At 45.5% G+C, this 27,865-nt stretch overlaps 1 protein-coding gene across 5 annotated transcripts in view; it reads right to left on the reverse strand.

The window, feature by feature from the left end:
• Window positions 1–3,370: 3,370 nt before the first annotated feature.
• Window positions 3,371–27,865, reverse strand: part of DSCAM (DS cell adhesion molecule) — a 690,516-nt gene continuing 666,021 nt past the window's right edge. For 4 of the 5 annotated variants that reach the window (XM_023630201.2, XM_070252706.1, XM_070252705.1 and 1 more), the window contains 3 exons: window positions 22,363–22,560; window positions 20,716–21,018; window positions 3,371–4,342 (listed from right to left, as the gene is read on the reverse strand). In XM_023630201.2, the coding sequence (XP_023485969.2) occupies window positions 3,990–4,342; window positions 20,716–21,018; window positions 22,363–22,560 (854 nt within the window). In that variant the 3' untranslated portion in view covers window positions 3,371–3,989. The remainder of the gene's footprint in view (window positions 4,343–20,715; window positions 21,019–22,362; window positions 22,561–27,865) is intronic. The other variant, XR_011433076.1, reaches the window with a different exon arrangement.

Raw genomic sequence — 27,865 nt, forward strand, 5'->3', positions numbered from 1 at the left:
GGGAGGGTTTCATTGAGAAGAGGAAATGGAGTGAGGATGGAAGGAGGTGAGGGAGGCTGCCTGAGACTCCCCCCTCTCCCAGAACATCAGGAATGAGTGAGGGTTTGAATGCCTGTGTCTAATGGAAACCCCAAACCTTTAAAAGGGGTTGCTGGCAAACCTGCCAAACTTTGCCTCAGAGGGAGATACTATTTTTGTTATCCTGGCAGCAAACACATTTGCCTTTTGCCCAGCAGGGAGACAGATCTCTGTCTTCCACAGCTATTTGTTATGCAAAGATAACGCAGAACAGAATCTATGAATGCCCCTGCTCAGAAGACATACACAAATGCAAGGGACCCATGGAGGATTGTCTCTCAATGCTTATTCCCTACTCCTTCGCTCAATGACACTTGAGTGACCCAGGTCACGCTGAAGTCCATCCAGTCTTAAGCTCCAGCTGGCTGGGGGCGAGATGCTCAGCCAGGGTGCTGTCCTTAGTTACCATCTAACTCTGTCCTAGCCCCGGCTCATCAGGCTCAGGAATTCCTTAGGCCACCCAAGAGCTCTACCATCATGCGTCTTCCCAAAGAAACAAACATACATGAGCAAACAAACACTATTTCACACAGACCTGAAGACTCCTTGATTTGAGCCCTTGTTAAGGATTGCAACAGCTTGGTTTCTAAGAGCTGCAGAAAACCTTTCCTTCCCTCCAGACTCATTCCCCTCACTCTGTTGTTTGGCAGGTCATTGTGGGTCAGTGGTTGGAAAAGTAACGTGGTGCTCAGGACTCCTGGATATTAAATTGTTGACACTTAGTCTTCCCGAGAGACTTTAAGAGAGTTGATGAAGTAGCCCTCTTTCTGGGTCACATTTGTTAGGCAGTTAAAGAAGGCTTTTGAACAGGCTCATACTCTTAGCTCCCTTTAAACTTCTCCAGGGTAGGGGACTATAATGAACCAGTCCTTGTATTTCTGTTCCTGCTCTGGGCCCTGGAGGCCGTCCACACTGTCTGCCATTGCAGGAAATAGATTTACCGAGTTCACAGCTTTTCTGGAAAGCTTCAGTCATTTCCTTAAAAATGGCATGAAGCTTTTGGCATATGAGGACTCAAGGGCCCAGGTCAGAGTGACCTTAACTGAGTGGTCGTCTACTGCTTAAGAGCAATTTAAGCAATAGTGTGTTTTTTGTGTCTTAAGACATTATCAAGATTCTCCATAGCAAGAACACAAATAGGATGGGATTAGAGTTTACCCAGTCTAGCCTGTGACCAGCTTTATGCCATCCTACTCTTCCATCTTTTCTCACCTCCACTTCTCCACACTCTTCTCTTTATGGGTAATCATAGCAGACATGGATACAAGGAAGTGGGTAGGCAGTTCAATGTGAATTGAATGGAAGCACCAGGGCTCCTGTAGATGTATGAGCATTGGGTTCTGTGTGGCTTACCGGCTACGTATTAAGAGATCTTGCTCACTTCAGGAAGGTGGGCATTTTTCAGACTGGGGGCCAGATGGGTGCCTCGGAGGAAACCCAGTCCATTGACCCAACGTTTATTTTCCAGAGTCTGAGTTTCACCACTCTAAGATACAACAATCTGGTTATAGACTAAGGCTAATAAAATGACCTCTCAAAGACATTAAAAATCAGATTAGAGACAGGCGGAGGTCTGGAGGAAGATTAATTATGATACTCTCTATAACAGTTTTAGCAATACACAGCGTTCCTTTAATCTAAGCATCTGGGTAGACAGGAATACCGGGCCCCATCTGACAGGTACGGAGGTGGACCTTTGACACAGTGTTTGTGTGCTGAACTCATTTTAATACGCATTTTCAAGGCAAGATTATTGAAAGTAATTCATTCCAGAGGCAGACATGATACAGAATTTTTTATTTTTGCACAGCTTGAGAGAAAAATTTAAAAAAAGGTAAATTTCTAAGTTTGGGGAATATAGGTTTTAGACTGATGAAAGAGAGAGCTTTAATTTTTTTTTCCCGGAAAGTAGCATTTTATTTCTTTTCCATAAAAAAACAGTCTGTGAGGGTGCAGACAATAAGTTATCAGCATGGATTAAATTCTGAAACCATGGCAAGAAAAAATGCACATCTCACATCCATGGAGTCACCTAATGGTAGCACCAGCCGGCGGTCCTGAGATGGTTCTGGACCTGTTCTGCAGGCTCTTGGTGTCATTGCATCTACGTGGGCAAATGGGCCTACCTAGAAAATAAAAGGAAGGAAGAAATGATGGAAAAGAGGGAAGAAAGGAAGGAAGGAGAAAGAAAGGAAGGAAGGGAATAAATGAGGGAAGGAGGGAGAAAAGGAAAGAAATTTCTGAACGTGTTCCCAGGTGGTAATAATCGTCACCAGCCTATGCTGGTGGCTTAAAGGGGAGCCTGTAGAGAATATTAAGGGAAAAGAAGGTACTTGTGCAGTCTGTTACCTGGGGAACCGAGCACCCATGGGCATTTGATCAAGTTTTCTGGTCAATGCCAAACCTCTGACATGGAGACCTGGATATCGTTCTCTTTTGAGAAAGGGAGTCTGGAATGGGATGTGGGTACCATGGGAGGATTACATGCTGTTTCTAAAGCACACTATGGAAGGCTCATGGGATGACGAACGCAGACCATACTGTTTAAGAGCAAGTTGTCTGTTAGGACGAGCCACAAAGTAAGTAATTTAAACTGGAGGAATAAGAATGACAATAAAAACTTAGATTTCAGAGGAACATCACTTACTATCAACTAGTTTTCTTCTGAGTATGGAGGAGTGACCTGGAGGCAACATACATGAGGACGGTCTATTGGTATTTAGGTACCAGTCCCAGTGGTGACAGGACAGATCTGGGAGAGCAGGATGCACAGACTTCTCCTGGTCCTCTCTTCCTCTCTCCAGTAAGCTGGGGCTAGCTGTGGGACTCTACAGCAGAGGTCTACAAACTTTTTCTGTAAAGGGCCAATGGTAAATATTTTCAGCTTTGTTGACCATACCATCTCTGCTGTAACTACTCAACTGTCCCGTTGTGGCATGAAACAGCCATAGACAAAATGCAAATGGGGCGCATGGCTGTGTTCCAATGAAACTTTATTTATGAAAACAGAAGTGAGCTGAATTTGGCCTAAAGGCCACGCTTTGCTGGCCCCTGATCTAGCCAGAGGTCCAGGTGAGCATTTGGGAAGCCTAGAAAACCTGGCCAGCCCCTTGTTATGGCTGAGACCAGCTGCACCTTCTGTGCTCTTGCCAGCCGTTCCCGAGAAGTTCAGAGTGTTGGCATCCTCTCTGGTTTATTCAGCTGGGTTCTAGGTTCAGCCCCGGTATTTGCAAACACAAGCATCCATAGGAAGGAGGACCCAGCAATCAGTAGGAGGCAAGAGAAGCAGACATCGAAATAAAGGCAGACCACCTTTTCTTTTTTATTTCGCTTAGACAAAATGCAAAGAGTGTCTCGTTAAATTAAAAAATAAACAAAAAAGGAAACCAGATCAATTCCCCCCCCCTTCACTGATGGCACTCGTCCTAATGAACAACAGAACAAGGTCAGATTGGGGACCCCGTTTCTAATGGGAAAGAAAGGTGTGCGAATGTGGCTAAAGTTCCCCTGCCCTCACATCATTGTCCCTTTTAAATTCACAAAGAGGGTTAATTTTTTTTCCTGTTTTCTTTCTTGAATCTTGTGTGATAGAACTTCCAGTCAGAAGGTTGAATTAGTCACCCATGCACTTTGTAGAAAATCAGTAAAAATGCAGTAGCCTGTGAAGATCATAAAACTGGACTTCTTTCCCAAAAAATCAGATGCCCAGGCAGATGGAGCTCACACTCAGACAGAAAAAAAGCAGGAGAGTCTTTGCACTGTCTGTGGTTTCAGTATTTTCTCTTTTTTTTTTTTTTAATATATTTTGGCAATTTTCTTTAATTATAAATATCGGAATTCCGTAAAAAAAAGGTAGCTTTGATTGGATTTTTTAAATTCTATTTACAACGGCTGTCCAGTCATGCTGTCTGTTATACCAGGGTGTACGATTTCGCGTAGGGGTTGTTTCCTTTCAAATGCCCCCGAGAGTCAAGCAGGGACTCTTGAGAGCTGCTCATCTTAGCTGCCTGTCCCAGCTCTGCGCCCTCTCGCTGAGGTAATGTGGCCACGGCCCCCTGCTGCCACTGCTGTCCCTCTCTCGTGGAGGACGTGGAGGAGGAGGCCTCCATGGGGATTGGCTCGAGGACCGTGGGGCGCTTCAGGGTCCGACTTTTCTGAGGTTCCAAGCACGCTTGCCCTAAACTCAGGTCCCTGCTGGTGCCTGGACCGCTTCGGTTTAACAAAAAGTCCATCCTAAGGTATGGAGGCAAATGGATGAGGTCACCTGAAAAGAAACACAGAGGGGTTAGCTGGTTTCTTCATTCGGTCAACAGGTGCTGAGGGCTTTTGCGTGCATGCATAGGGTTTGGAGATGGACACGTCACTGCTCCTGGGCACGCTTTTCAAGACCCCTGGTCAGAACTCACACAGAGGCAGGTGGAATTGTCTTACACCTCTCCCCTGGGCACAGGAAGAGCTGGCTTCTCTACAGCATGTTAACTTGGGCTCTTAAATGTCACACTTTAACCAGAGAAAAAGAGATGACAAGGTCCTCCAAAACCCCACAACGGAAAGAAAAATGACATCAAAGGCAGCAGTGCACATCAGGTATAAAATGTGATAGACTGAGCCCCGGATGTGATGGCAAGTGCCAGCAGAGTGCCAGGTTTGAGGAGGGAGGCAGGGATGCTGAGGAAGGAGGAGGGAAGAGCTGAACCTAGTCTCAAGAACTCCACAAAACTGTGTGACCTTGGCTGGCCACTTAGAGTCTGGGTTTCTACAATTGCTCTTGGTGAAAATCCCAGAGCATATGGCCTCCTTCCCAGGCTTTGCCTACCTGCTAAACCTGTTGTGTCTCTTCTGTTTCAGTTAGTGCTGTGTACAAAAACAAGAACAGCTTGGACCACAATATTAGCATTTCTGCTTTCTTCTTGAGACCACTCACTTTGGTTTCTGTGGTGCTATGGAAATGCACCTTCAGGTCTCCTTCAAGAGAACCTACCGCCGGGAGAGAGATTGGCTGGTGGTCCAGCTGCACCCTCCAGAATGCCGAGGCCACCCGGCCTCCAGGCTGCTCCCAGCTACTGCCTGAGCATGACAGGATCCTCCTGATGGCCATTCCCACCCAATGTGGGATTTCTCTAAAAGGCAACTTTGGCTCAGAGATTCCCCATCGTCCTGGCTGCAGCCTCCTCAGCAGTGTGCGGCAGTCTGAGGTTCTTCCTGTCCAGTCCTTTCTTCCCTTTCTCCTCCCACAGGTGTCAGATCTGTATCTTGGTCTGGGGACTCTCCCTGCCTGCTCCTGCTCCCTCTCTCTCTATTCTTTGCAAGACTTTCCCCAGTAAATCCCTTGCATATCTAATCTATTTTAGCATCTTCTTCTTGGAAAATCTGAACTGCCACAGCTTCTGTCACCATTAAGTACTGAAATAGTTTCTTCTTTTGTTTTTGTTTTTTTTTGATGAAGATTAGCCCTGAGCTAACATCTAACATCTGCCTCCAATCCTACTCTTTTTGCTGAGAAAGATTGGCCTTGAACTAACATCTGTGCCCATCTTCCTCTACTTTATATGTTGGACACCTGTCGCAGCATGGCTTGATAAGCAGTGCGTAGGTCTGAACCTGGGATCTGAACCCACGAACTCCAGGCCACCAAAGTGGAGTGCATGAACTTAATCACTATACCACCAGGCCTGCCCCCTGAAATTGTTCTTTCAAGGTCAGCTATGACCTCTTATTGCCACATTCCTTGGTTTCTTCTTGGTCCTCATCCTACTTGCATGGTCTACAACATTTGATGCTGTTGATCTTTCTGTTCTTAGAACTCTCAGTTTCCATGGCACTTTGTTCTGCCAGATCCCTTCCTAAGTCTCTGTTGCCACTTGTCACTCTCCTTTGCTGGATCCTTGTCCTCCATTATTCCTCTATACAAGATTTTCCCAGTGGCCTGTGCTCAGCTCCCTCTCAGAGAGCTCAGCTGCTGCATCACCTCTTTATGAGTAGTTCCCACATCTATCTTTTCCATTTTGCTCTCTTTCCTGAGCCCTACACTTGAATTTCAGATGTTTTGCTAGACATTTCCACATGAACGTCCATCCTGAATTTTAAATGCCATGATTTACAAACTCAGTTCATGAAAGTCATCTCTGACTCCCAGCCTAACCCCCATTTCTCCTGTGTGCCTAATCTTGTTTCATGTCATCCTCCTCCTCCGAGACCTTAATGCTTGAAACCTTGAGCCCTCTCTGACACCTTCTTCTCTGGGTTAATTCTACTTGCAAAATACCTCTTGACTACTTTCTGATCCCATCTTCATGATCCTGGTTCAAGTCTTCGATACATCTCTTTGGTCCCCTGCAATGCATGAGCACAATGAGGACCCAGGCACTAGATACACTTTGCACCCAACATTCCCCAGGTTGAGCTGGACTGAAGCCTGGAGCTGAACTTCCACAGTTTTGGAATAGGCAGTGCTCGTTCTCTAGCCTGGTGCTTCCCACCGTTCTCACTTCAAGACACATGCAGACAAGGGGTATTTGCGCAGCATGCTGGGATGAACTCAGGGGGCTCTTCCTGGCCATCTTAGGGCCTGAGGGGCTCTCCAGCTTGGTTCACCTGTAACTCCTTCATGGCACACCAGGTAGGCAGCTCTAGTTAGAAAAAGGATAGGAGTATGCAGACCTGGAGCCAGGAGCCCAGTTAGGAGGATGAGCAGGGGAGGGAGCCATGATGGTGGCCTGAGCTCAGAAGGCAGCAATGGGAAGTAAGAGGGAACGAAACTGGAAGATATGTCAAGGAAGACAGCTTCAGAACTGATGACTGGTGGCACTGGTGAAGGGGAAAGAGGAGACAGGGATGACTCCTTCCAGCTTCCAAGCTTAGGAAACTGGGGAGAGAGTGAGACCATTCACTGGGAAGAGACGCCTAGGAGAAAGGTCATATTTTGGTAGAAATAGATACTGGGTTTGGTTTCAGACATGCTGAGTTTGATGTGATTGGGGGACACTCAAGAGGAGATGTCTAGTTGGCATTTTTATCTTAATAATAGATCAAAGGCATAACTCATCCCTTAACTTTCTGAATTTAAAATAACTGACAATTCTCCTTTCTTTTGCTTCAAAATATTCCCTGCTTTCCTTATTGTCAATCACGTCTTCCTCAGCCAGCCCCGTGGAGGTTCTGGGCTCTGAGTGCAGAGCGGGGGATGGAGGAACCACTTGTACGAAGCGGGGCTGCCCCTAGCTCTGACCTGCTCACAAAGTAATGGGAGCTCTGTGTGTTTACACAGTGACTTAAAGGCCCAAACCTTCAAAAATTTAAGTTCACTCACTGCAAGGGAAAACCAATTAAACAAGAGGAAAGGACCGCCCAATGGTATAAGAGAGCTAGAAATAAAACCAAGAACAGGCATCAAAAAATGCATTTTATACAATTTAAACGAACATAAGAATTTTGAAAATGCTATTACTTTTCTTGAGATACTTTTCCCCAGGATAAGAGAGACAATGACCTTATTTTTGGGAAATTTACCAAGTTGATTATCGTGTCTTTGAATTATGTTGTCATGTCACTCGATATTTATGATGCAAGAGTCCACTTAGTGTTTCCCCTCGGCTTTCTCAGGATGTCTTTATCCCACGAAGCCATGGTGAGTCATTATATGATTTCATTAGGAGCTGTAGCATGTATTTCACTAAAATGGCCCCAGAGACATTTTGGATTTGGCTCACTGAAATTAAAGCTACTCTGATTCAATGTTGGCTTTATACAGTGAGCTGGATCAAAGGAAAGCCCAATAATAAATGCCTTAACAACAAATCAGCCATAGCACTCTTAGAGAAAGAAATTACATAATTTGACATTCTTGTGAACAAGGTTTTGGTAACTTGACGTATTTGGACTTTGGCTTAGAAAAAACAATAGCATGAGGTCCACCATTAGAGACCCTAATAGTGAAGGTGCAGGTGTACCTTGCCATGGGGTCCACCATTAGAGACCCTAATAGTGAAGGTGCAGGTGTACCTTGCCATGCGTATTAGCTTCACTCCTGAAAAACGAAAGTATTTACTTTTTAAAAACGAAATCTTATGTCCCTGATGCCTTTTATGATGATATTGAAATTATTTATCTTCATTTATGATAGTAGATGTATTCTTCCACATTCTCTATGGGGAGTTAATTATTTGCAAACAAATATCATGAAAACATTAAAAGCTGTAATAAAAAAATAAAGTTGAAAATTGTTTTGCAGTGTGAAGAACATTTTGCACGTGAAGCAACATGTCCTATTCTACCCATTTTGAAATTTGTGGATTTTTATATATCCAATTTCCTAAAAGTGATTATCTGTGTTTATTCCTGAGTCCAAAAGCAAATTATGTTAATTTGCTCCTTTATTTCTTTACATGACTGAAACTATTTTTTATCATTTTGTTCAACTACTTGAGCAAATGTGGAAGACATTTGTCTCCAGGGTTATCTAAAAATGTAGGTCAAGAATGCCTCATGCTGTTCCTGAGACCCAACCAAATCGTGAACACTTGCCATATCTGTAACGTGTTGTAACAAACTGGGGAATGAGTCTCCATCCCGGCAACTCCCCGCTGAATGAGGGGGGCTTATTAAATCCTTAAAAAGCAGTAGCCTTTTGGTCCCAGCTGGATTGCAGGATGCTCAGTCCTAGATTGGATGGACCAAATGTGTTCGAAATCAAAAGACAAAGCCCATGATATCTGCCCCCTGCCCGCAGGGCCTCCCATTTCAGATTTAGCGATCAAGAGGGTTAGGGTAGCTGAAAAAGACTGGCGAGAACCGGAAATCCTTAATAATGGAAACAGCTCAGCACCGCAGCTTGATGCACAAGGGCTTCTTGTGTTTGCTTATGGCGGGTCTGCCAAGTATCTCTGAATATCCAGTGTCTCCGAGTGATCCAGTTTTTCAGGCAAAGCTTGATTAAGTTGTAGGATGCTCTAATTAGCTCTTTTGACAGTGTGTGTTTCCCAATTAGCACCCGGAGTAGCCCTTTCAGCTGTGTGAATGCTGCAAATGAGCTCTCTTAATAATTCATGCCCGTATATAGAAGAACGCACCAGAGCAACTGATGGTGAGCTTTGTTTATCAAAGGTACTTTATGTCTACTAAAATGGCCCCCCCACATTTTAGTCCAAGTACCAGCTGGGAAGCTGGATTCTCGAATCGTCTGTCCATCTTTTATGTTCTTCAGATGCCTACAGATACCAACTCAACCTGTGCACCTATCACTCCAGAGAGAGAGAGAAGTGAAATGGGAAATTTTGGTGACAATCTGGATATGGGCACCCCTGCCTTTCTTAACCTCCCTGCCTCCCTCTGCCTGTTTCATATGGGAGAAACGGAACAATGATTCTAATGGTGGCAGTTAAGATTGAAGTCTGGATGGCAAGTGACTGCATTTAATATGACTGGTTTAAATCCAGGCTCAGTTTCCACATTCATAAATTGGGAATAACAGCGGAATCTACCACATAGGGTTGTGGTGAGGATTTAATTAGATAATGTATATGAAAATTTTACTGACGGACGTCTCCCTTCTCAGAGGGGCTGAAGTTATGAGCTGGAGACCTGCCAGGGAGATGCGCAGGGAATCTTCCTTATACCTTAGTTTCTGTCTTTACTGGGTTGATCAGCAATCCCTAGAAAGATGTGTCCTTGTCCTAACCCTCAGAATCTGTGAATGCGACCTTATTTGGAGAAGGGGTCCTTGCAGATGTAATTAAGATCTCGAGATGAGATCATCTGGATTTCAGGTGGGCCCTAAATTCAGTGACGTGTGTCCTTATAAGAGAAAGGTGAGGAAGATCTGAGACACAGAGAAGAGGAGAGAAAGCCGTGTGAAGAAGGAGGCAGAGATGGGAGTGATGCAGCCACAAACAAGGAAAGCCAGGAGCCACCAGAAGCCAGAAGAGGCAGGGAGGGCCCTTCCCCAGAGTTCCCAGAGCGGGAACAGCCCTGCCGACACCTTCATTTCAGACTCCTGGCCTCCAGAACTGTGAGAGAATAAATTTTTGTTGTTTTGAGCCACGTAACTTGTGGTAATTTGTTACAGCAGCCATAGGACACTAACACAGACGTTCTTTCTTCTCAGCTGAAATGGGCTGGGGGGGCTTCACATGAACACCTCTGCCCAGAGAATAGTCTCTGCTTTCATCAACCAAGGAAAGGAGGAGATTTCTCTTGAACGATCAATGACAGCAGCCAACATGGTAGCGGTTTAGGGTGTCCCCACCCGTGCTCTGGGCTCATAGTAGCCCCTCGCTGGGCTATCCTGTCATCCGTCCTTCCTTCTCTCCACAGGCCAACCCAGAGTCTCTTCTCCCAGTTCCCCTGCTCCCAGGAAGCAGACGTCTGCCCAGCTGGCACTCAGAGACCCCCTCAGGGATATGTTGGAAGCGGCTTTCCTGGATTCTCCCCCAACATGGAGCAGAAGCCTCTTGGAAGGCATCTTTCTCCGCAAGAGTGGGCCTTCTTGCTTCCTCCCCGTCCAGTTCTCCCGTGCTGATCCGCCCGGCCACACAGCCCTCTCCGTGCTCCATGGAGACACACACCCTGATGGAATCAGCCAGGACCCTCGGGAGTTCTTCCATGCATCTGAAAGCAGCAGGGACCTAGCAGAAGTTTAAAGATATTTTTTGCTTTGAGCTCCAGAGTCACTCTGTCAGGTGCACACGCCCCTGGGCATCCTTGTGCATCAACCTACCATTGCCATGAACAGAACACCAAATGCTGGCAGAGCCCAAGCCACATCTTAGTGCTGTTTCCAGGAAAACCAGTCACAGTGGCACTGCGGTGTATTCCGGCAAGGACTTACATCCTCTGTTATCTAACTTCTCCTCTCTGCTTCCCTCCAGCTTTCCTTTCCACTTTCTTTCTCTCTCTCTTTCTTGTTTTGTTTCTCTTGTGCGGAAACTTCCACCCATGAAGTAAAAGGCATGGAGAAGGAGTAAAACAGAGAGTGCAGGAGGGGGAGACAGGTGAGTGCAGCACAACAAGCAGGGCCTAGACATCAGGGAAAGCGTGATGTGTATGTGTCTGTGTGTGTGCCTATGTGCGTGTGTGACAGAAAGACAGAGATGGGAGGAAAATTGGGGGGACAAGCAGCACCCTAACAGGGAAGGATGAGGGATGTAGGAGAAAAGGACAGTGGTTGACAGGAGGACCCTGGCTCACATTCTGAAAGCTGGAGGGAAAGGACCTGGGGACGATGCTCCCTTCCATGTCTTCCTTTTGCACTGCTTACCTAACTGCCCACACTTCTAGCACCTTCCTGGTTAGCTACACCTAGTTAGCTACCTTCCCAAACCCAGCATGAATACACAGGGTGACAGTGGGCTAAAAGAGTCCTGTCTGGGCCTTTGGGGGCCCATCCGCCCACAAATTTTTGTGGTTTTCAATTGTGCACTTGCACGTCATAAACAGTCACCCACTGTGCCCTGCTCCCGAGGCTGATGGCCCTCGCGTCAGAGATGTGCAGTGCGGGCAAGGGCTGAAGATGGCTGACAACTGTGGGAAGAAAGAGCTCTGAGAAACCAAATTTAGGGATCAAGGTGCCGGACCAGACTGCGGTCAGATTGGGCTGAGATGGATGGAGTATGGCAGGGGTAAGTGGGAGGGAGGAGGGCTGAGAGAGAGAGAGACAGAGAGACAGAGAGAGAGATACGGACAGAGAGATGGGGAGAGAGTCAGAAAATAGAGAGGGAGGGAAAGAGAGAGAGAGATGGAAAGGAAGGGGGGGGATGGAGATGAAGGAGAGAGAGAGAGCAACTGGATGGGGGAGAGACAGAAACAGAGAGAAAGAGTGGGAGAAAGAAGGGAGATCAGAAAGATAGACACACACACACACTCAGAGGGAAGCAACATGGAGGCATAGAACCAGGGAGAGATGAAATGAGCGACAAAGAGCCACAAATAGAGAAAAGCAGATGGAGAGGGAACAAGTGAAGACATCACATGGACTGAAGCAAAGAGGAGTGGGGAGGGCGAGAACACTGAGGCAGACATACGAGAATAGGTGTGGATCATGGACAGCAGGATGGCCTGTCCCCTTGCCTGGCATTGACAGCCCACACCCCCATGGGGCCTCTACATTACCAGAGCATTTATCCCACTTTGCCTCATCAACCCGTGGACCCCCACACCACAAGCTGCCCCCCTCACCCCCACCACGGGAGCCCGGGCGCTGCTGTGACTCACGCCTTGAGGGATGAAGGGTGATTTAGCTTTGTTTCAATGTTGCACCTTATTCTTTAACATAATGCTCCATTTCTCATCCTCCTGTCACTGCCCTCTGGGGACCCTTGGTGCCACTAATATCTCTGAGAGTTCACACTAAATAAGTCAGCATCGATTTCTCCCTCTGTCCCTAACCTTTTTGCTTGCTGGTGCCCTGAACCAGCACAGAGCCCCCCTGGCGGTCCCACACCCCTCAGCAGATACGTGCTCAAAGCTTGCCATCCTCCACCAAGGGGGCCTTCAAGTCCTCCTGTGTGAAAGGTCCTGACTTAAACCTGCCTTGTCTTAGCAGAAAATCAGGAGACTCCCCCTTCCTATCAGGAAAGCAAAACTTCCTGAACTTTCTCAATATATTCAGACTCACACATAGAGTTTGAATGCATTTTCGCTTTGGAAGAAGGATAGCAAAATCAATACTGAAACAGAACAAGAATGAATCGATTCAGAAAATCTATAATGGATGTGCATTCCACGAATCTATTCTTAGACTACGGTTTCTGTCATTTGCCACGCACACACTAGAAGAGAAAGGTCTAACATTTAGATCAGTGGTCCTCACTGAGGTTGATTCCCCCCACCCAGGGGGCATGTGGCAACATCTGAAAACTTTTTTGGATAACACAATTGGGGGGGGGTGCTGGTTGCTACTAGCTTCTATCAGACAGAGGCCAGGGATGCTGCTCAACATCCTACAACACACAGGACAGCCCCCACCGCAAAGAATGATCTTGTCTCAAGTGTTTATTGTGCTACTGTTGAGACATCTTAGTTTAGATAGCCAAAGGTCATGATTCCAAGTGGATCCTTCTATTACTTTAATTGTACTTGAAAAAACACTCAATTCAACCATAATAAGGAATCCTCCTCCCCAGCCTCCCTAGCACACAAGGAGTTACAGCTTCAGTTCTTCATGGGAGAAAGTCAGGGATGGGCTGGACAGAACAGTGGTCAGAAGGTCTTTCTCTGACTTGACCTGATGAGGTGGGAGCTTAGAACAATGGGAAGAGCATGAGTCAAGGAGTTCTGAGCTTTGTGTTGAAATCCTGCCTCTTTCTCTACATACTTTGGTGACCCCTTGTCTTTAGTCAAGTGAAGGGGGCACAATAATTTCCAAGGGCACCTTTAAGTCTAAAAGATTCTTTCTTATGCTCTGAACTATCTCACCTGCGAAGACTGGTTAAGCGCGTCTGTCTCAGGAATTTAGGGATAAGTAAGGGGCCAATGAATGCATATCTGGGAACCTAAAATTCCAAGGCACATGCAATAGCCTTCCTCCCCTTCCTGTGTACGACTTTACTAGTCGGCAACTGGGAAAACACACATGCTTTCACAACAAATTCGTACAGGATGAAAGTGAATCAGAGTCCCTAGGGGCTTAAGTCTCCTCCGGGGCCACATGAAAAGGAACTTTCATCAGTTTCTAATGAGGTTCGCTATCTGTGCTTGGATGGAGCTGGATGTTGGCGCAAAAATAAGACGTGAAGGATGCTTACCTGGAGTTCTAGCAATTTCAGTAAAAACCACACAGATCAGCCTTCCAATGATACTATGGCATCAAAGAGCAAGTTACAAAGGGGAGCGTGCAGCCCGCCCACACTGGAGGCAGACGAGATCTAACACTTTTTAGTTTAACATTAATGTTGCAGTATGGTAATGAAAACTTGTAAACGAACCTCTCCTGGAAAATGAATCTTCACTCCCAAACGGCAACCAGGAAAAACTCTAAATAAATAATGTGCGCTTGATAGCAGAGGTCCGTGCACACGGATCCTATTACCATTCTTGGCTTGTACTCCGGAGGCTTCATACATTTTTAAGAGCTCATGGATACTGTGATCCCCCACTCCCCGGTGGACTTTGAAAACTACACTGAAGTATAAAGTGGGGCTTAGAGTTTGTTGCTGTTCATGATTCTTCTGAAATAAAGTAGTTCTGAAGAAAAGCAGGATTGGAAAATGTCCCCCAGCATTTAGGCAAACCCAGAACTCATTAGCAGGATTTTGGAGCACTCAGTGAGGAAGGGTCTGTGAGGTTCAAAGACAGCTCCAGCTCCCACGTGAGACCCACAGGGACCCACACACTGGGGACCACCGAGGAGGAGCTCCCATTGGGGGCTTGTATCTGCTCAGCCATGAAGCTGGCAGACCCATCTCAACAACCCTGTGCATCTTGAGTCATCCCACAGAAGGACTGAGCTAAACTGGAAATGAGAGGATTCCAGGCAGAGGAAATATTTGTTTGTGGGGTTTAGGAGGCCAGAGAGTTGGAGCCCAGAGAGGGGAGGTCATGACTGGTGAGGAAGACGGGGCTGACCTCTCACAGCCTCCTAGGTCTTTATCCTGAGAGCCATGGGAAGCCACACAAGCGATATCAACACGAGGGGGTTGACTATGTAACTAGAATTTATGGCTTGTTGCTTCTCCACTTTGGGTATAGGATGCATTAGAACTTGGTGCCAGTTGTATCCACACAGAACCACACTGACAGACTATGCTCTTGCTGTCTTCTTCTTAGTTTTTCTATATTCCCAGGACCCTCAGCTTGGACCTGGCTCATCATGACATCTCACTGGGCTGTGTGTAGTCTGTGTGCGTGAGTGTGGTTGTGGGCGTGGGAGGGGGTGGTGCCTGCCTTCCTAAGCTGGATTTCACCTTGTTTCTTGGATCTCCTCATTTATCTGTCTTGTGTCTTCAGTACCTGCTGTCTATGACACTACATGCTGTTCTGATAAACTAAGGAGACTGTGGGAAGTGTTGATTTAATACATTGACATTTTCGTGTCTTAGGATAATACCTCATGCAGTATCTTTTTACAGAGAAGCTGTTCAATAAATATGGGTTGAATAAATGGGTGCAATATATTTGTGTCCTGACAGACCCTTTTTGGAAACGCAGTGAAATTTCAGTCACTGTGGAGAGCCTTTTTGCTTGTCATGTGCAGCACTGGAATCTAGAAGCTTCCTTCTGGTCACTCAGTAGGACACAGGTGGCCCTCTTGCCTCTCCATCGCAGGTCTATCAGGCACAGCCCTCCTCCTCAACTTCTACCTCCCGTGGGCTCCCCAACAACTAGACCTGAACCCAAATAAGCCTATCAAGCCAAACAGTGAGCTGTCTAAGGGGCTCAGAAGTCAGAGCAAAAGCAATTTGAACAAGAGAATCCAAGTCCAGGAGGCAGAGGATGCACACAACAGAAGCAGCTACAATAAATCAGTAATAACACTCAGAAAGGGGGCTTGGGCATCTATAACCAGTGGCAAGAGTGGGAGGAGGTGGGTGCAAAAGACAAGCAGACTTAGAGTTCCAAGCTTGGGAACCTTCAGAACAAGTCCTACCATCACTTTATGTGTCCAAGGGACACCAGACTAAAATTACAAGAGAGTCTTTAAGAAGACAAAAATGCAAATGTACATCAGAGAGATTTGGGTTTTCTAGCAGGGAGCCAGAATGAGCACTTCTGAATATTTAGATCTACCCAGAACAAGCCTGAATAGCAATGTACGGAGGTGTTGATAAAGGCCCCAGGGTCCTTCTAACTTGAAATTCTATGGGACTGTCTGAAAGTTTGTAAGTTTGGCAGCTCAGAGGAAACTCCTGCTGTGGGCAGTGAATGCCAAGGTCATTCCTGTCTCCTGCCTTTATCTTTGCTCTTCCCTCTGCCTGGATCACTGTCCCCTGAGGATCTCTGCTGGACTTCCTCTGCCTCATCCATCATTTAGATTTCAACTCAGGTCTCATTGTCTCCAAGAGGCCTTCCTTCCCTGACCATCCTCTCCATAAAACGCCCCTGCCAGACTATCTCCTTCTCCTACTTACTTCTCTTCCCAGCACTGCTCATGATCTGAAACTATGTGATTTGTTTACTTGATTAGTGTCTGTCTGCCCCCAGGGATGTGAGCTCCTTCAAGGTGGGGTCTTTGTGGATATTCTCTACTGCTGTATCCCCAGCTCCTAAAGCAGGGCCAGTTATTGAGTAGGCACTCAAAAAACACACACTGAAGGAAGAAATGGAAGCAGAGAGGCTGGGAGGGAAGGAGCAGGCCCATCTCTGGAAGGGTGAAGGCCAGAGCAACACCAACAGTGTGCATGTGTGCATGTGCAGGTGCATGCCTGTGTGTGTATGCATGCATGTGTGTGTGTACAGGTGCATTCCTGTGTGTCTGCATGTATTTGCATGTGTGTGCATGCCTGTGCACACACACGTGCATGTGTAGGCATCAAAGATACTTGTACTTGAAAGGAGACCCTTTCCCTAGTTCTTGGAATAACATTCATGACAGAAATTTCTAAATTAAATTTGAATGATGTGAAAAAGAGGAGGAATGCAAACCCAAGGCACGGGGCCCCAGCATCCCAACCCAAAGGAGAAAGGGCAGGAGGGAACCCCTCCCTGAGAGGAATGAAGTGTGACGCCCTGGGTCATGAGGCGGGAGTCTGCGCCAGTTGACCACCCAGGAGCAGAGCTCAAGTTCTCAGATGATGCAGGAAGAGCGAGGCTGGAGAGGAGGTTATTTGGCAGAGAAGATTTCTGGCGTCTAATTTTGATTTAAGAGCCAACATGAGAGCCATGTAGCCTTCGGAGGGGAAAACAGCACCTAAATGACACAGAGACCAAGAGGGCCAGCCTTAGTGGAGGAGGGCACGATTTGAGCAGAGGTGGGCTTGTCCTTCAGATAAGGGCCCTGCCTCTCACTCTCCAAGCTTTTTGGTTAAATACACACCCAGGAGAGCATGAAGAATGGGAGGAATGGATCAAAAAATGAAAACTCGAAAACTGCTTCGTATAACTGGTTATTCAGAGAACCAACAAGTTGGCGGCAGGCAGTGGTCATTTCCAGCTGGAAAACCACAACGGTGTTCATCACGACACAGGCTGATGTGTGTTCATTTAAGGCTGCGGCCCCAGAGGGTAAGGGCAGAGATCTGAAGGGGCCAACGCTTCCCCTGCTGCTAGTGGGGTCAGCTGCATGACGCTGCACATTTGAAGCTTTAAATAGATTTAAGTAGCTTCATGCAGTAGCATCTCTTGATTGCATCGGATAAACATCATGAATAAAGAAGCAGTAATCCAAGAATGTCAGAAACTGGCTCAAGATGCTACCCGAAACCAAGAACAGGTATTATAACCAAAGTACTGACGCTACCCTGACTGAGAGGAAGAGAAGCTGTTGAACTTTCCAGCTATTTCTCAGAGGAACAGAGAGTTTTGTTTGTTTTTGTTTTAAAAGATAGAAATAGCCATCCCTTATGGAACATAATAAAACAATTACACACTGGGCATTTTATTTGAAATATACAAGTCCCACAATGCAGAAAATTCAAAATTCAGGTATTATTAAAAATCGAAAGCTAGACTCTGATGTTTGCCTCTTGTATGAGCCTTCCACATTTCTTGGGGATCTCCTCCTTATCTGTAGAAGAGATTTTCTTTTGACTTGTTTAGAGCAAGAATAGGAAATAAATCACTTTGTTTAAAGTTAAGCTGGAAGATGGAGTGGACTTAAATGTCCTCTTGTGTTTTACTAATAATTTCTAATAATTGCAATATTTTAACCAATTGGCTAGTCTTGTCATTATCACAACCATGATGTAGTCGTTCATTCAATAACATTTATTAAGCACCTACAATATGTGAGACAGTGTTAGGAGTATATATTCAATATCATTAAGTCATTTAAATGTATTTCTTGAACGCTCACTGTTCTGCCAGATATCTGCTAGACACTAGGAGAGAAATACGAAGGCAACAGACATGTTTCCTATGTTTCTGCAGCCATGATCTGGCCAAGTTCATTCAACTTGATCCAGGTTTGTAGAGAGTTGAAAAGCTTGGGATTATAAATGAAAAAAAAAAAAAAAAAGATCATCAAAAAAGAAGAGGAACTGATGGCGAGGAGAAAGCTACTCAGAGGTTTGAAAGACTCCCCAGAGACACACACTGACTGATACCATCTAGAACCATGAGGGAACACAGGTACACAGCGCAGGGAACTGCTAATTCTGACACAGTCTCTAGTCAGCAGGAGAAGAAACTGCAACCTCGGGTTCTGTGCCCAATGTTGAATTTAGTTGCATTGTAAAGGAGCAACAGAAAGGCTTCCAGAAGGATGAAACATTTTCCTAAAAGCATATCAGACGTTCAATAATAACACAGTCATCCAGAGTGGACAAAACAAAGTTTGTGGACTTTAGAACTCCCATTAATTTAAAAACGTCTTCATATCTAAAGTTATACAATCATTTCATTCTCAATAGCACATTGAAACAACAGCAACTTAGTTACGATATTTCAACTGCTCTGATGGATCCAGGCAACAATGTCATGAAAAAAGTTTTAACTTTTTTTCAATATTAATCCAACAGTATGAACAAGAAGCCATCAAAAAGACACAAATCTTTAATTAGTTCAAAGTCTGCCCAAATAGGACCATCATTTAATCCAGAAGCTCCTTCTACGCTAGGGGGATTGTGGTTGTGGATGTTAGATGGAAGCATGAAGTACTTCCCTGGGTGATACATAAATGAGGTGGATGCTCCCCAGGATGTCAGTGGCCACTTCAGGAAAATGAACAAAAGAGGGAAGGAAGACCGCAGCCAACAGGACATCTGGAGACTGCCATTGGAGTCACCGTGGGAATTCTAACGACAGCATCACAAGGCAACAACAGAAACAATGAATGTCGATGACACGTTCTCTGCTAACCTCTGCTTTACCTCCATACGTCTTACACAAACCCCATGTGTTGGCACCAGAGTTACGCCCATTTTACAGATGGGGCAACTAAAGCCAATCAACGCTAAACAATACGCCCACAGGTTCATTTTCTCCTCTCCTATCTTCCTCATCCACAAAAAGTCACAGCATTTATCTTACATTTTCCTGCATTTGCCTTGCAAATAGATGCCAACAACAAAAAATACTTGAAATAAAAACACCCACAAATAACCGTTTGTCTTCTCCCGGAGGACGTAGACAGAGTGAAAATAAATGAAGCCATCATTCTTTATTGTATGCTGGCATGAATCTTGACTCAGTCTGGAAGATTAGTTGCTGGATAGGCACTTCTTATTTTATATATTTTTATGCATTTATAAGGCTCATTTCAGCTGGGCCTTATGCCATAAAACCCAAGGGAATTGCAATAATTTTAAAATGAAGATAAGTGTTTGAAATAGAACTAGCATAGTGGTTCAGAAAATGGGAAAAAGAGAAATAAAACTGGATCCCGTAAGAACAGATAAGCCAGTCCGTGAAGGAAAGTCTACAGGCAGCTATTTGAGGATGAAAAAGGAAAAGCGGTTTTTCAGATGAGAACTACAACTAGCTGCCGTGATTTGAATTCAGTCTAAAAATGCGTTTTATTTGTCCGCTACAACGATTTGCAAATATCAGAGCCAACACTTAAAAAAACTGTGACTCTCCATACAGTCAAGATTTCTGGCTTTTCTTGAGGAACTCCCTCATACTAGGCCCCCATTTCCACTTGGGACCCGTTGGCAGGAGCTTGTTAGAGCCTTTTCCCTCTAGACAGTTGGTGAATTCTTAAGTTGCCCATGCCCGCATCACTCCGTTTTACCCCACACCCTGGCCTCTTCACTCACTTACATGATCTGCCAGGCCCTGCAGAGTTGACAGCACCCACACACGAACCCAGACCATTCTCACATGTTCAGGCAAAGACCAACCTACCAGCTGACCTAGCAATAGCCAGTTAGTCTCACTTTGGGTAACTCAGTGAAGTCAAGTTCCAAGCATTGGCTCATTGGTGAGATCCCTCTCCTTTTGAAAGCCCTCAGCATAGCAGTTTTAAAATATAAGCCCTATAATTTTGATACTCCTCTCATCAAGTGGTGGTGGGGGGTTGGGGGCGGGGTTTCCTTCTCTTGAATCTGAGCTCCTTGGACTCTGCCACTGCTTGAACAATAGATATGGCAGAAGTGATATGTAATTTTCTAGACCCAACCTTAAGAAACTGGCAATTTCCACTGTCTGTCTCTTGGGACACTGGCTCTTAGAATGGAGCCACCATGACATGAGGAAGCCCAAGTCACCTTGTGAAGAAACCTCTATAGGGAGGACACGGCCAGCACCAACTCACCAGGTGAGCGAACATTTTCGAAGAGAGTCCTCCAGCCTTAACTGAGCCCCTCCAGCTGACATTGCTGGAACAGAGATGAGCTTTCCCCACCAAGCCTTGACTAGATTTCGGATTCATAAACAAAAGACATGATTGCTGTTGTTTTAAGGCAATAAACTTTGGAGTGGCTCATTATGCAGCAATCAATATACAGAACAGCCAGTCTAAACACCAAGAAGGGCTTTCATCGTAGACGAGTGTGAACGAGGAAGACGAGCTTTCCTCGACAACGGTCCACGTGGGTCCTCTCTCACCTGGCCGATGTGCCTTTGGAACCGCCATGTTCATCACGCGTCCTCCATCCTGAGGTTTGGGGGGAGATGCAGTGAATCTGCAGATCCCCGATTCTGAAGGGGTGCTGGAGGTCAGACTGTCTGTGTACTCATTTGTCCCTGCCGTCAACTGTTCAGATGATGTGTCCGATATGAAGCACTCTGTGATGGTGAACTTGGCGTGCCTCAATTGTTCTTCCATCTTGGCATGCTCATAGGCCCTGGCCAGTTCTTCGTAAGTGGAGGAGGCACTTTCTGTGGAGACCATGCTGCTTCGCGCTCGATCTACGCCGTGTGAAAGAGAAAACAAGACAGGTGAATTATCACCGTGAGTTTGCACTGACTGGATGGCCCTCTCTGGCTGGTGGCTATTTCTCCCAGATCACTGGACAGCCCACAGGAGTCCTGGGTCTTTGCCGGAGGACTGCCTTTGTTGCTGCCTTTGTTGCTGTGAGGTCAGCTTCACAAACCTCAGCAAAGTGGGCTCAGGGAACTTTGTTTCAACTGAATCACTGTAGTTAGATGCCCCCAGCCTGGGACATTTCCACTAATCAGTAATGCATCCCCTTTAAAAAATTCTGCTTTTAGTGAAAATAATTGGGAATGCAGTATAAACGTGCTGCGGTGTTTCCCCCTTCCCTGCTCTGACTTGCAAATCGATCTGTACTGTAGACTCTGTAATTGGCATGAATGATTGGAGCTCTGCAGTTCAGCTCCTCTGGCCTCAGAAGCTGTGATGATGGTTCGAAATGAAGACGTGACTTTGCAAGGAAATTGGCCAAGGGGCAGAAGTGTTCCCAATGCCTAGACTCATCCTTTGTGTGTACCTCCCTTTACCGGGACTTGAAAACCCCCAGGACAAAAAAAGGTGCACCTTGGTCCAAGGAATCTGCATTTTAAGCCCACTAAAAAGTTCTGAAGTCACCTCTGTGCAAAGCTGAGATTCTTCTAAGAGAAATAGCCATAAAAATAAATGTACAGGGTGACACTCCACCTTTGGAACACTATTTTTAAGTGTATCTTCCAGAACAAAAGAAAATGAGTATTAAAATTTCCTACAGCTATTAGGTTTAGATATAATTTCTTTTCAAAATTTAAGATGGGGGGGGGTGGGCAACCCAGTGCTATTCTTAGGCTCTGTCTCTCTCAGAAGTGAAAGCTTGCTGGCTGATGCCATAGGCTAGATGACTTACTTTATAATCAGCCCCTGTTTAATTGTCAGATGGATCAGCCGAGGTTCCCCGTAGAGGGTGCCACGACCTTGTCATGCGTCTTAATCCTGGAGATGCTAGTGGGTCAGACGCCCTCAGAGTATGATCAGGAATTATTGCAATCATGTGGGTGAAGATTTAAAAATGTCTATGTTTCTCTCGGTGGGGGTAGGAATAAAAGGAGACAGCAGCATGAGTCTGCAATTCAGGATATGTGCAAAATAGATGCCTTTGGCTCTTTTGCAGAATTCCTTGGGCCCTGGATGTCATCAATGCTTACCGCAGTATTGGTACCTGTTAGAAAAGCAGCCTAACAGTTTGAAAGTGACCTTGAAAGAGAATGAGTCGGGGCCCATGAAGCCCAGGGTGTGGGCTACACTCATCCTGGGGGTGGAGGAGGAGATGTGCAGGCCCCTACCTGTGTCTTGTGAGGGGCTGACGCTGTAACTGTCACTCTCCTTGTCCATTGACCCCGCAGCCCTGGGCGTTGGCAGCCTCCAGTCTGTGGTGAGGGTGTGTGCTGAAATGGTGGGGTGGGGTCTGTTGAGGGTCCATTGGCTGGCGTACCGGTTTCTCGCTGTGGGCCCAGCCTTTGCATTCCTCCTGGTGGTGGGATCTGTGAAGAGCCAAGAATAACGTCTGTCTCTGTCTCTAGGAGTATGGTGAGTCATGATCAAGACGCTGAGTGCAGCTCTCCCAACCCAGCCCTATGACCCACCCTGCAGGGATCATGCCTCCAGGAAGCCCTCCCTGATTGCCCCGTCCAGAGTACTCATTTCCTTTCTCTTATGGCCTGAGACATTCATGCGATACTTAAGCATTTCAAAAAGTCCTGTGGGGGAAAGGACTTGAGATTTGGACTCAGGAGTTATGGGTTAGAGTGTTGCTCTTGGCCCTTAATAGTTTCATGACCTGATGGATATCGTTTAAACTTTCTGAAAATCATCATCCTCTGTAAAAGGAGGAACCTTGGCCAAATACACTCTATCGTGGTTTCCTTTCTACAGTTCTCCTACCTTGAGGTGAGGATATGGGTTGAATCCTGTCCCCACAAAAGATATATCCGTGTTCCAACCCCCAGGCCCTCCGAACGTGATCTTATTCGGAAATAGGGTCATTGCAGATGTACTTAGTTAAGATGAAGCCAGACTGGAGTAAGGTGGGCCCTTATTCTAGCATGACTTGTGTCATTATAAGAAAAGGAGACAAGCACAGGGGGGCAGAAGGCCACGGGACGATGGAGGCAGGGCTGAAGCACGGTAGCTACAAGCCAAGGCATGTCAAGATTGTCAGCAACCACCGGAAGTTAGGAAGAGGTGAGGAAGGACCCTCCCCAAGGGGTTTCAGAGGGAGCATAGCCCTGTTGACACCTTGATTTTGGACTTCTAGCCTCCAGAACTGTGAAACAATGAATTTCTGTTCTTTGAAGCCACCCAGTTGGTGGCATGCCGCTACAGCTGTGCTAGGAAACTAACCCATGTCTCCTGTTTTATTGTCTTTATTTACTCATGGCCTTGAGCATGACTATTTTATGCATCAACTAAATTACAAGTTCCTAGAGCAGAGGGACGATAGCTTTTTCTTGTAACTCTGTCTTAGATGTTCGCATATGGTAGCATATCTCGTCAATGGATTTGTCTGAACTTTGACAAAGACTTGGATTACCCAACGTGGAGAGCAAAGGTTTCCTGAGTGTCTGGATCTGTGAATTCTTTGCTTCTCAAAGAGGGATTTTATGCAGTTCTATTTCAAAATGGTCTGGCCACTACCAAACCCAGCAGTCTCTCTCCACTGCTCAGCACTAATGGAGCAGCTTCAGAAAAACAAAACCAAGAGGGCCAACCTGTGCCATTATTACACTGACTTATTTATGTTTTCTCATGAACCCTCCAGAGTAGGGTCGAGGCTGTGCATCTTTGCATCCACCCATACAGCCTGCTATAATCCCCGGTACACACTGTTCCCTGGATTGATACATACAGCCCAGTGTCACTTTATGGATGAGGCAAAGGAAGCTCAGCGAGGAGAAGGGACACAGCTGTTAAGTGATGAAAATGGAGCCTCTGCCTTTCAGTTCAGAGATTGTCCATCACTGGACCACACGTGTCCTCAACCTGGACATCTCAGTGTTCTAGTATGGTGTCTGCATGACACTGGCTCATTCATAATTCCACATTAAGTCATGGGAGGCAGACACTTGAAAGTGGTGAAATGACTTTCTTTTCAAATGGAGGATTCTCCTCTTTGCAGTTTCTGGTTACTGGACTTTGAACCTAATCCATCATTCTACAATGCCAGAGAGAAGCATTAAGACGGCAGCCAAATCAACATATTTTAAGATTTCTTGGGTCATCAAAATGCTCCATCTTGGTGCATCTTCTCCGGGGCATTGATTTTAAGACACATTTCATCCCTTACTTGCAAAATTTCACGGAAGACTTTATTGGAAGATTTTTTGTTGCCTTGATTAGAATGTAAATGAGTTACGCTGGAGCAACAAGCTCTCTGGACAGCAAGGTATGAATGATAATTGTGTGTCTCCACTGAAACGCTGGGTGAGAGGTCCTCAAAGGATAGACAAACATTCTCATGGGTAGGAGGCTAAATGTCTTCCAGGCACTATTGACTTGATAAGTGGAGCTCAAATAAATGGAGCTTGTTATTTAAATGCTAATAAATCTTTTCCAGAAAATTACCCAGTCCCTTACATAAATTTTGAGGGTTCTCATTTTTATTCTTCTTTAAGTTTCTTGCAACTACAGCTGTGGATCAGTCTATTCCTGGCATGGATGCTTGTAGGGGGATGGGGTCAGTTGGATGGTCCTACTTAGAGGGCACAATTTCCTCAACTCCCCTCAAACCGTCACCCGCATTTCCTCCTGTCGAGCTCACCCACCACTGGTGAGGCAGAGCCCTCTACGCCCATAGCCCCTTCTCTCGCTGCGATCACCCTATTTGGAAAGCTCCATGGTCAAGGTGCACACGTCAGCCTCTACTCAAAGTCAGAACTCCTTTTAACTTAATTTTGTTCATTATCCCTTTTTTCTAGATGAGGACAGTTTTAGCCGTGGCCTGATAATGTTGGAAATATAGGTCATGATATCACTTTCCTTGAACCACAGCCTGCAATTCTTTTCTGCTCTAAGCAAGCATCCTAGCGGCGAAATTGTCTCAGTAGGTAGAATACTGGGGTAGTTGACACCTTTTTTTAATAACCAGGTTTTTGGAGCTGTTTTGTACCTGAACTGAACTCTTCTGTAGGATTGCTCCTGCGATAGAAACGAAAACAAAAATTTTACCTGGATTCCACCCCGTAGCTTCCTTGGTAGATCTTACTAGCTAATCTACCAACCAAATACACGTTGAGATTTACTGCCCCTGCATGGAAAGTATTTAATCTGGTTCCTCAACATGCTAATATAAATAAAACTTAGTGATAAGGCATTGTGCTTTCTAAACAGTCAATGAATTAGGGAGTAAGTGATATAAATAACTCTTGGCCTTTCAACTCTGGGTCTGAACCTGAATTAAGCTTCTGCCCATTGAATCAAATTATTTTAATTATCTTGAATTTGAGATAAGAGAGGATTTTGTGGATAATAGGGTTATAAAACATGTCATGTGTTTTGTGATCGTGGTATTAATCTGCTTTCATTCCCTGCTATCGGTTTTCATATCTTGCAGATGCTGAGGCCTCAGCTTTAGATGATGAATTTACCAGTTGTCTCATAGGGAGGATGAAACTGGTGGGCCTGAATGTTCCTATTATTTAATGAACAAATATTTACCAAGGGCTCATACAGTGGACACTCCTCACCCACATCAGACATTTTCTCCCAGTATTATGTCTAATACCATCTTGAGTGATACAGTGTGCAGTTTTTTCAAAGTCTCAACAAAAATGATTCAGTCCCAGGTGTAAGCTCTTCTTATTTAATATAAACATGAGTCTATTCAGCCTCTAGATTTCCCTTAGGAAGCATCAGCTCAACTTAATGGCAACATGGAGGTTGAGAGTGGGGGCTGCAGAGTTCAGTTGCCTGAGTTTGATGCAGTTTCATTACTCACTGGCTGTGCCCATTTCCCTGGTCTCTGAGACTGGGTTGACAGCATCACCCACCTTTAGAGCCATTGTGAGACTGTGTGAGATTAACGGGCTAGTGAGCTACAGAACATGGGAGGACTCAACAGATCTCAGGCTCCAGCCAGTGATTCCCGAGTGACAAACACTTGGCAAGGGATGGAGCACCTCCTGTTTATTGCGAAGACGGCATCCAGAGATCTGATGGACCAGGAAGGCTAGAAACTCAACTTAGAACAGAAAAGGTTTGGTAGAAAAATACCCATTAAAATCCACAAAACTGGATTCTGGAGAGTGCCTGTGATGCAGAAAGGAGCTGAATGGTAGAGCTGGTGAGGCAGGAAGCTCTGTCCTATTCATTTCCCAGAGTATGCCTACATATATCAGGGCTGCTTGGTTAATGCTCTTTGCATGAATGAATGAATGACAAATGGATGGATCACTTCCAGTAAATATGCCAAGAAAAACCCAAAACAGGTCAAGCCTAATATTTATCACTTGAATGCCCTTGTATCCTTGCATACTTTGTAAGTAAAAAAAATTGATTTAGGTTCTCCTAGGTAATGATCTCATCGGTAAGTCTCTGCAAAGTGTGCTGGGGGGAGACTGTGTACGTATTAAAATGGTGAGGGCACAGTACATACAGCCAGCTGATTAGATTTCTCAGGAAATGGAGAACAAAGAGAGGGAAAAAGCGATTGACAAAGTCCTGTTTAAAATACTAAACATCCTTCCTTTCCCATCTCCTTTACTCTGATTTCAGAACTCGACAGTCGATAGCTATTTAAATATATATACTGAATGGCTATATATACCCTGTGGCTGGAACTGGGGATAGTGACATGAATAGAGTTCCCACTTGCAAGTGTATCCTAACCCACAGGAGAGATGGGGAGTAAAGAGAGCTGGAGACATAGCCAACGCATTTGTTTTCACAGGCTGAAAGAGATAAATAGCAACTCGTTGCAATTTCTCCCATCCTCATAATAAGAATTTGTTGCAATTCTTTGGGGAACTAATACAATACTTAGGAATGTAACTTCTACGATGCAGTCATTCTAGTGTGCAAAGGACATATTTTATATGTTCTTCAAACTGAAGACTTCCTACAATGAGAGCATAGTCCTGAGATAATTAGAACAATAATGTCTTGTGGTTGAGGAAATAGACTTTAAATGAATGTTTGCAAATATGCCACGCCACAGTGAGAAGAATCTGCTCCAGGGGACTGAGATGACATCGGGGTGGCAAGTTGTGGGGTACAAGAAGCAAGCAGGGGGCTGGGCTTCAGAAAGCTCGCGGCTTCAGATTCCTGCAGTAATCCACTGGGGGCCTGTCACTCACTGTTTTTACTTCCAAATTAAAAATGAAATGCTCTAAGTCCCTCACAATGTGGTTTTGGGGAAATACTTAATGAAAAATGATCCCAAAGATCTTTTACTATAGAGAATGTTCTGCAGATGCTAAATGAATAACTATTTTTTTTTTTTTGGAACTAGAGGCTGATGCATGAATTTGAGTAGATCTGTCTAATATTTGTAAACATTATTTAACGAAGTTTAGCCCAAATGAGAGAAGCATTATTCTACAAGCTGTAGTTGGTTCAATGGGATGTGATCATCAGGCAGAAACCCCTGGGAGAACATCCCAGCGCTCTCAGAACGAAATGCAAACACATGACACTGGCCTAGGAGGCCCTACAAATCAGGGCGGCTGTTTCTCTGGCTCATCCTTTGCCACCTTCCCTGTCGCTCCCTGCATTCCAGTCCTGATTCTGTCTGCAACATGCCCTAGGAGCTTTTCCCTCCTCTTCCCTCTGCCTGGCAGGTGGCTCCTGCCT

The sequence above is a fragment of the Equus caballus genome, chromosome 26 (genome assembly GCF_041296265.1).
Source record: "Equus caballus isolate H_3958 breed thoroughbred chromosome 26, TB-T2T, whole genome shotgun sequence".
Taxonomy (NCBI): domain Eukaryota; kingdom Metazoa; phylum Chordata; class Mammalia; order Perissodactyla; family Equidae; genus Equus; species Equus caballus.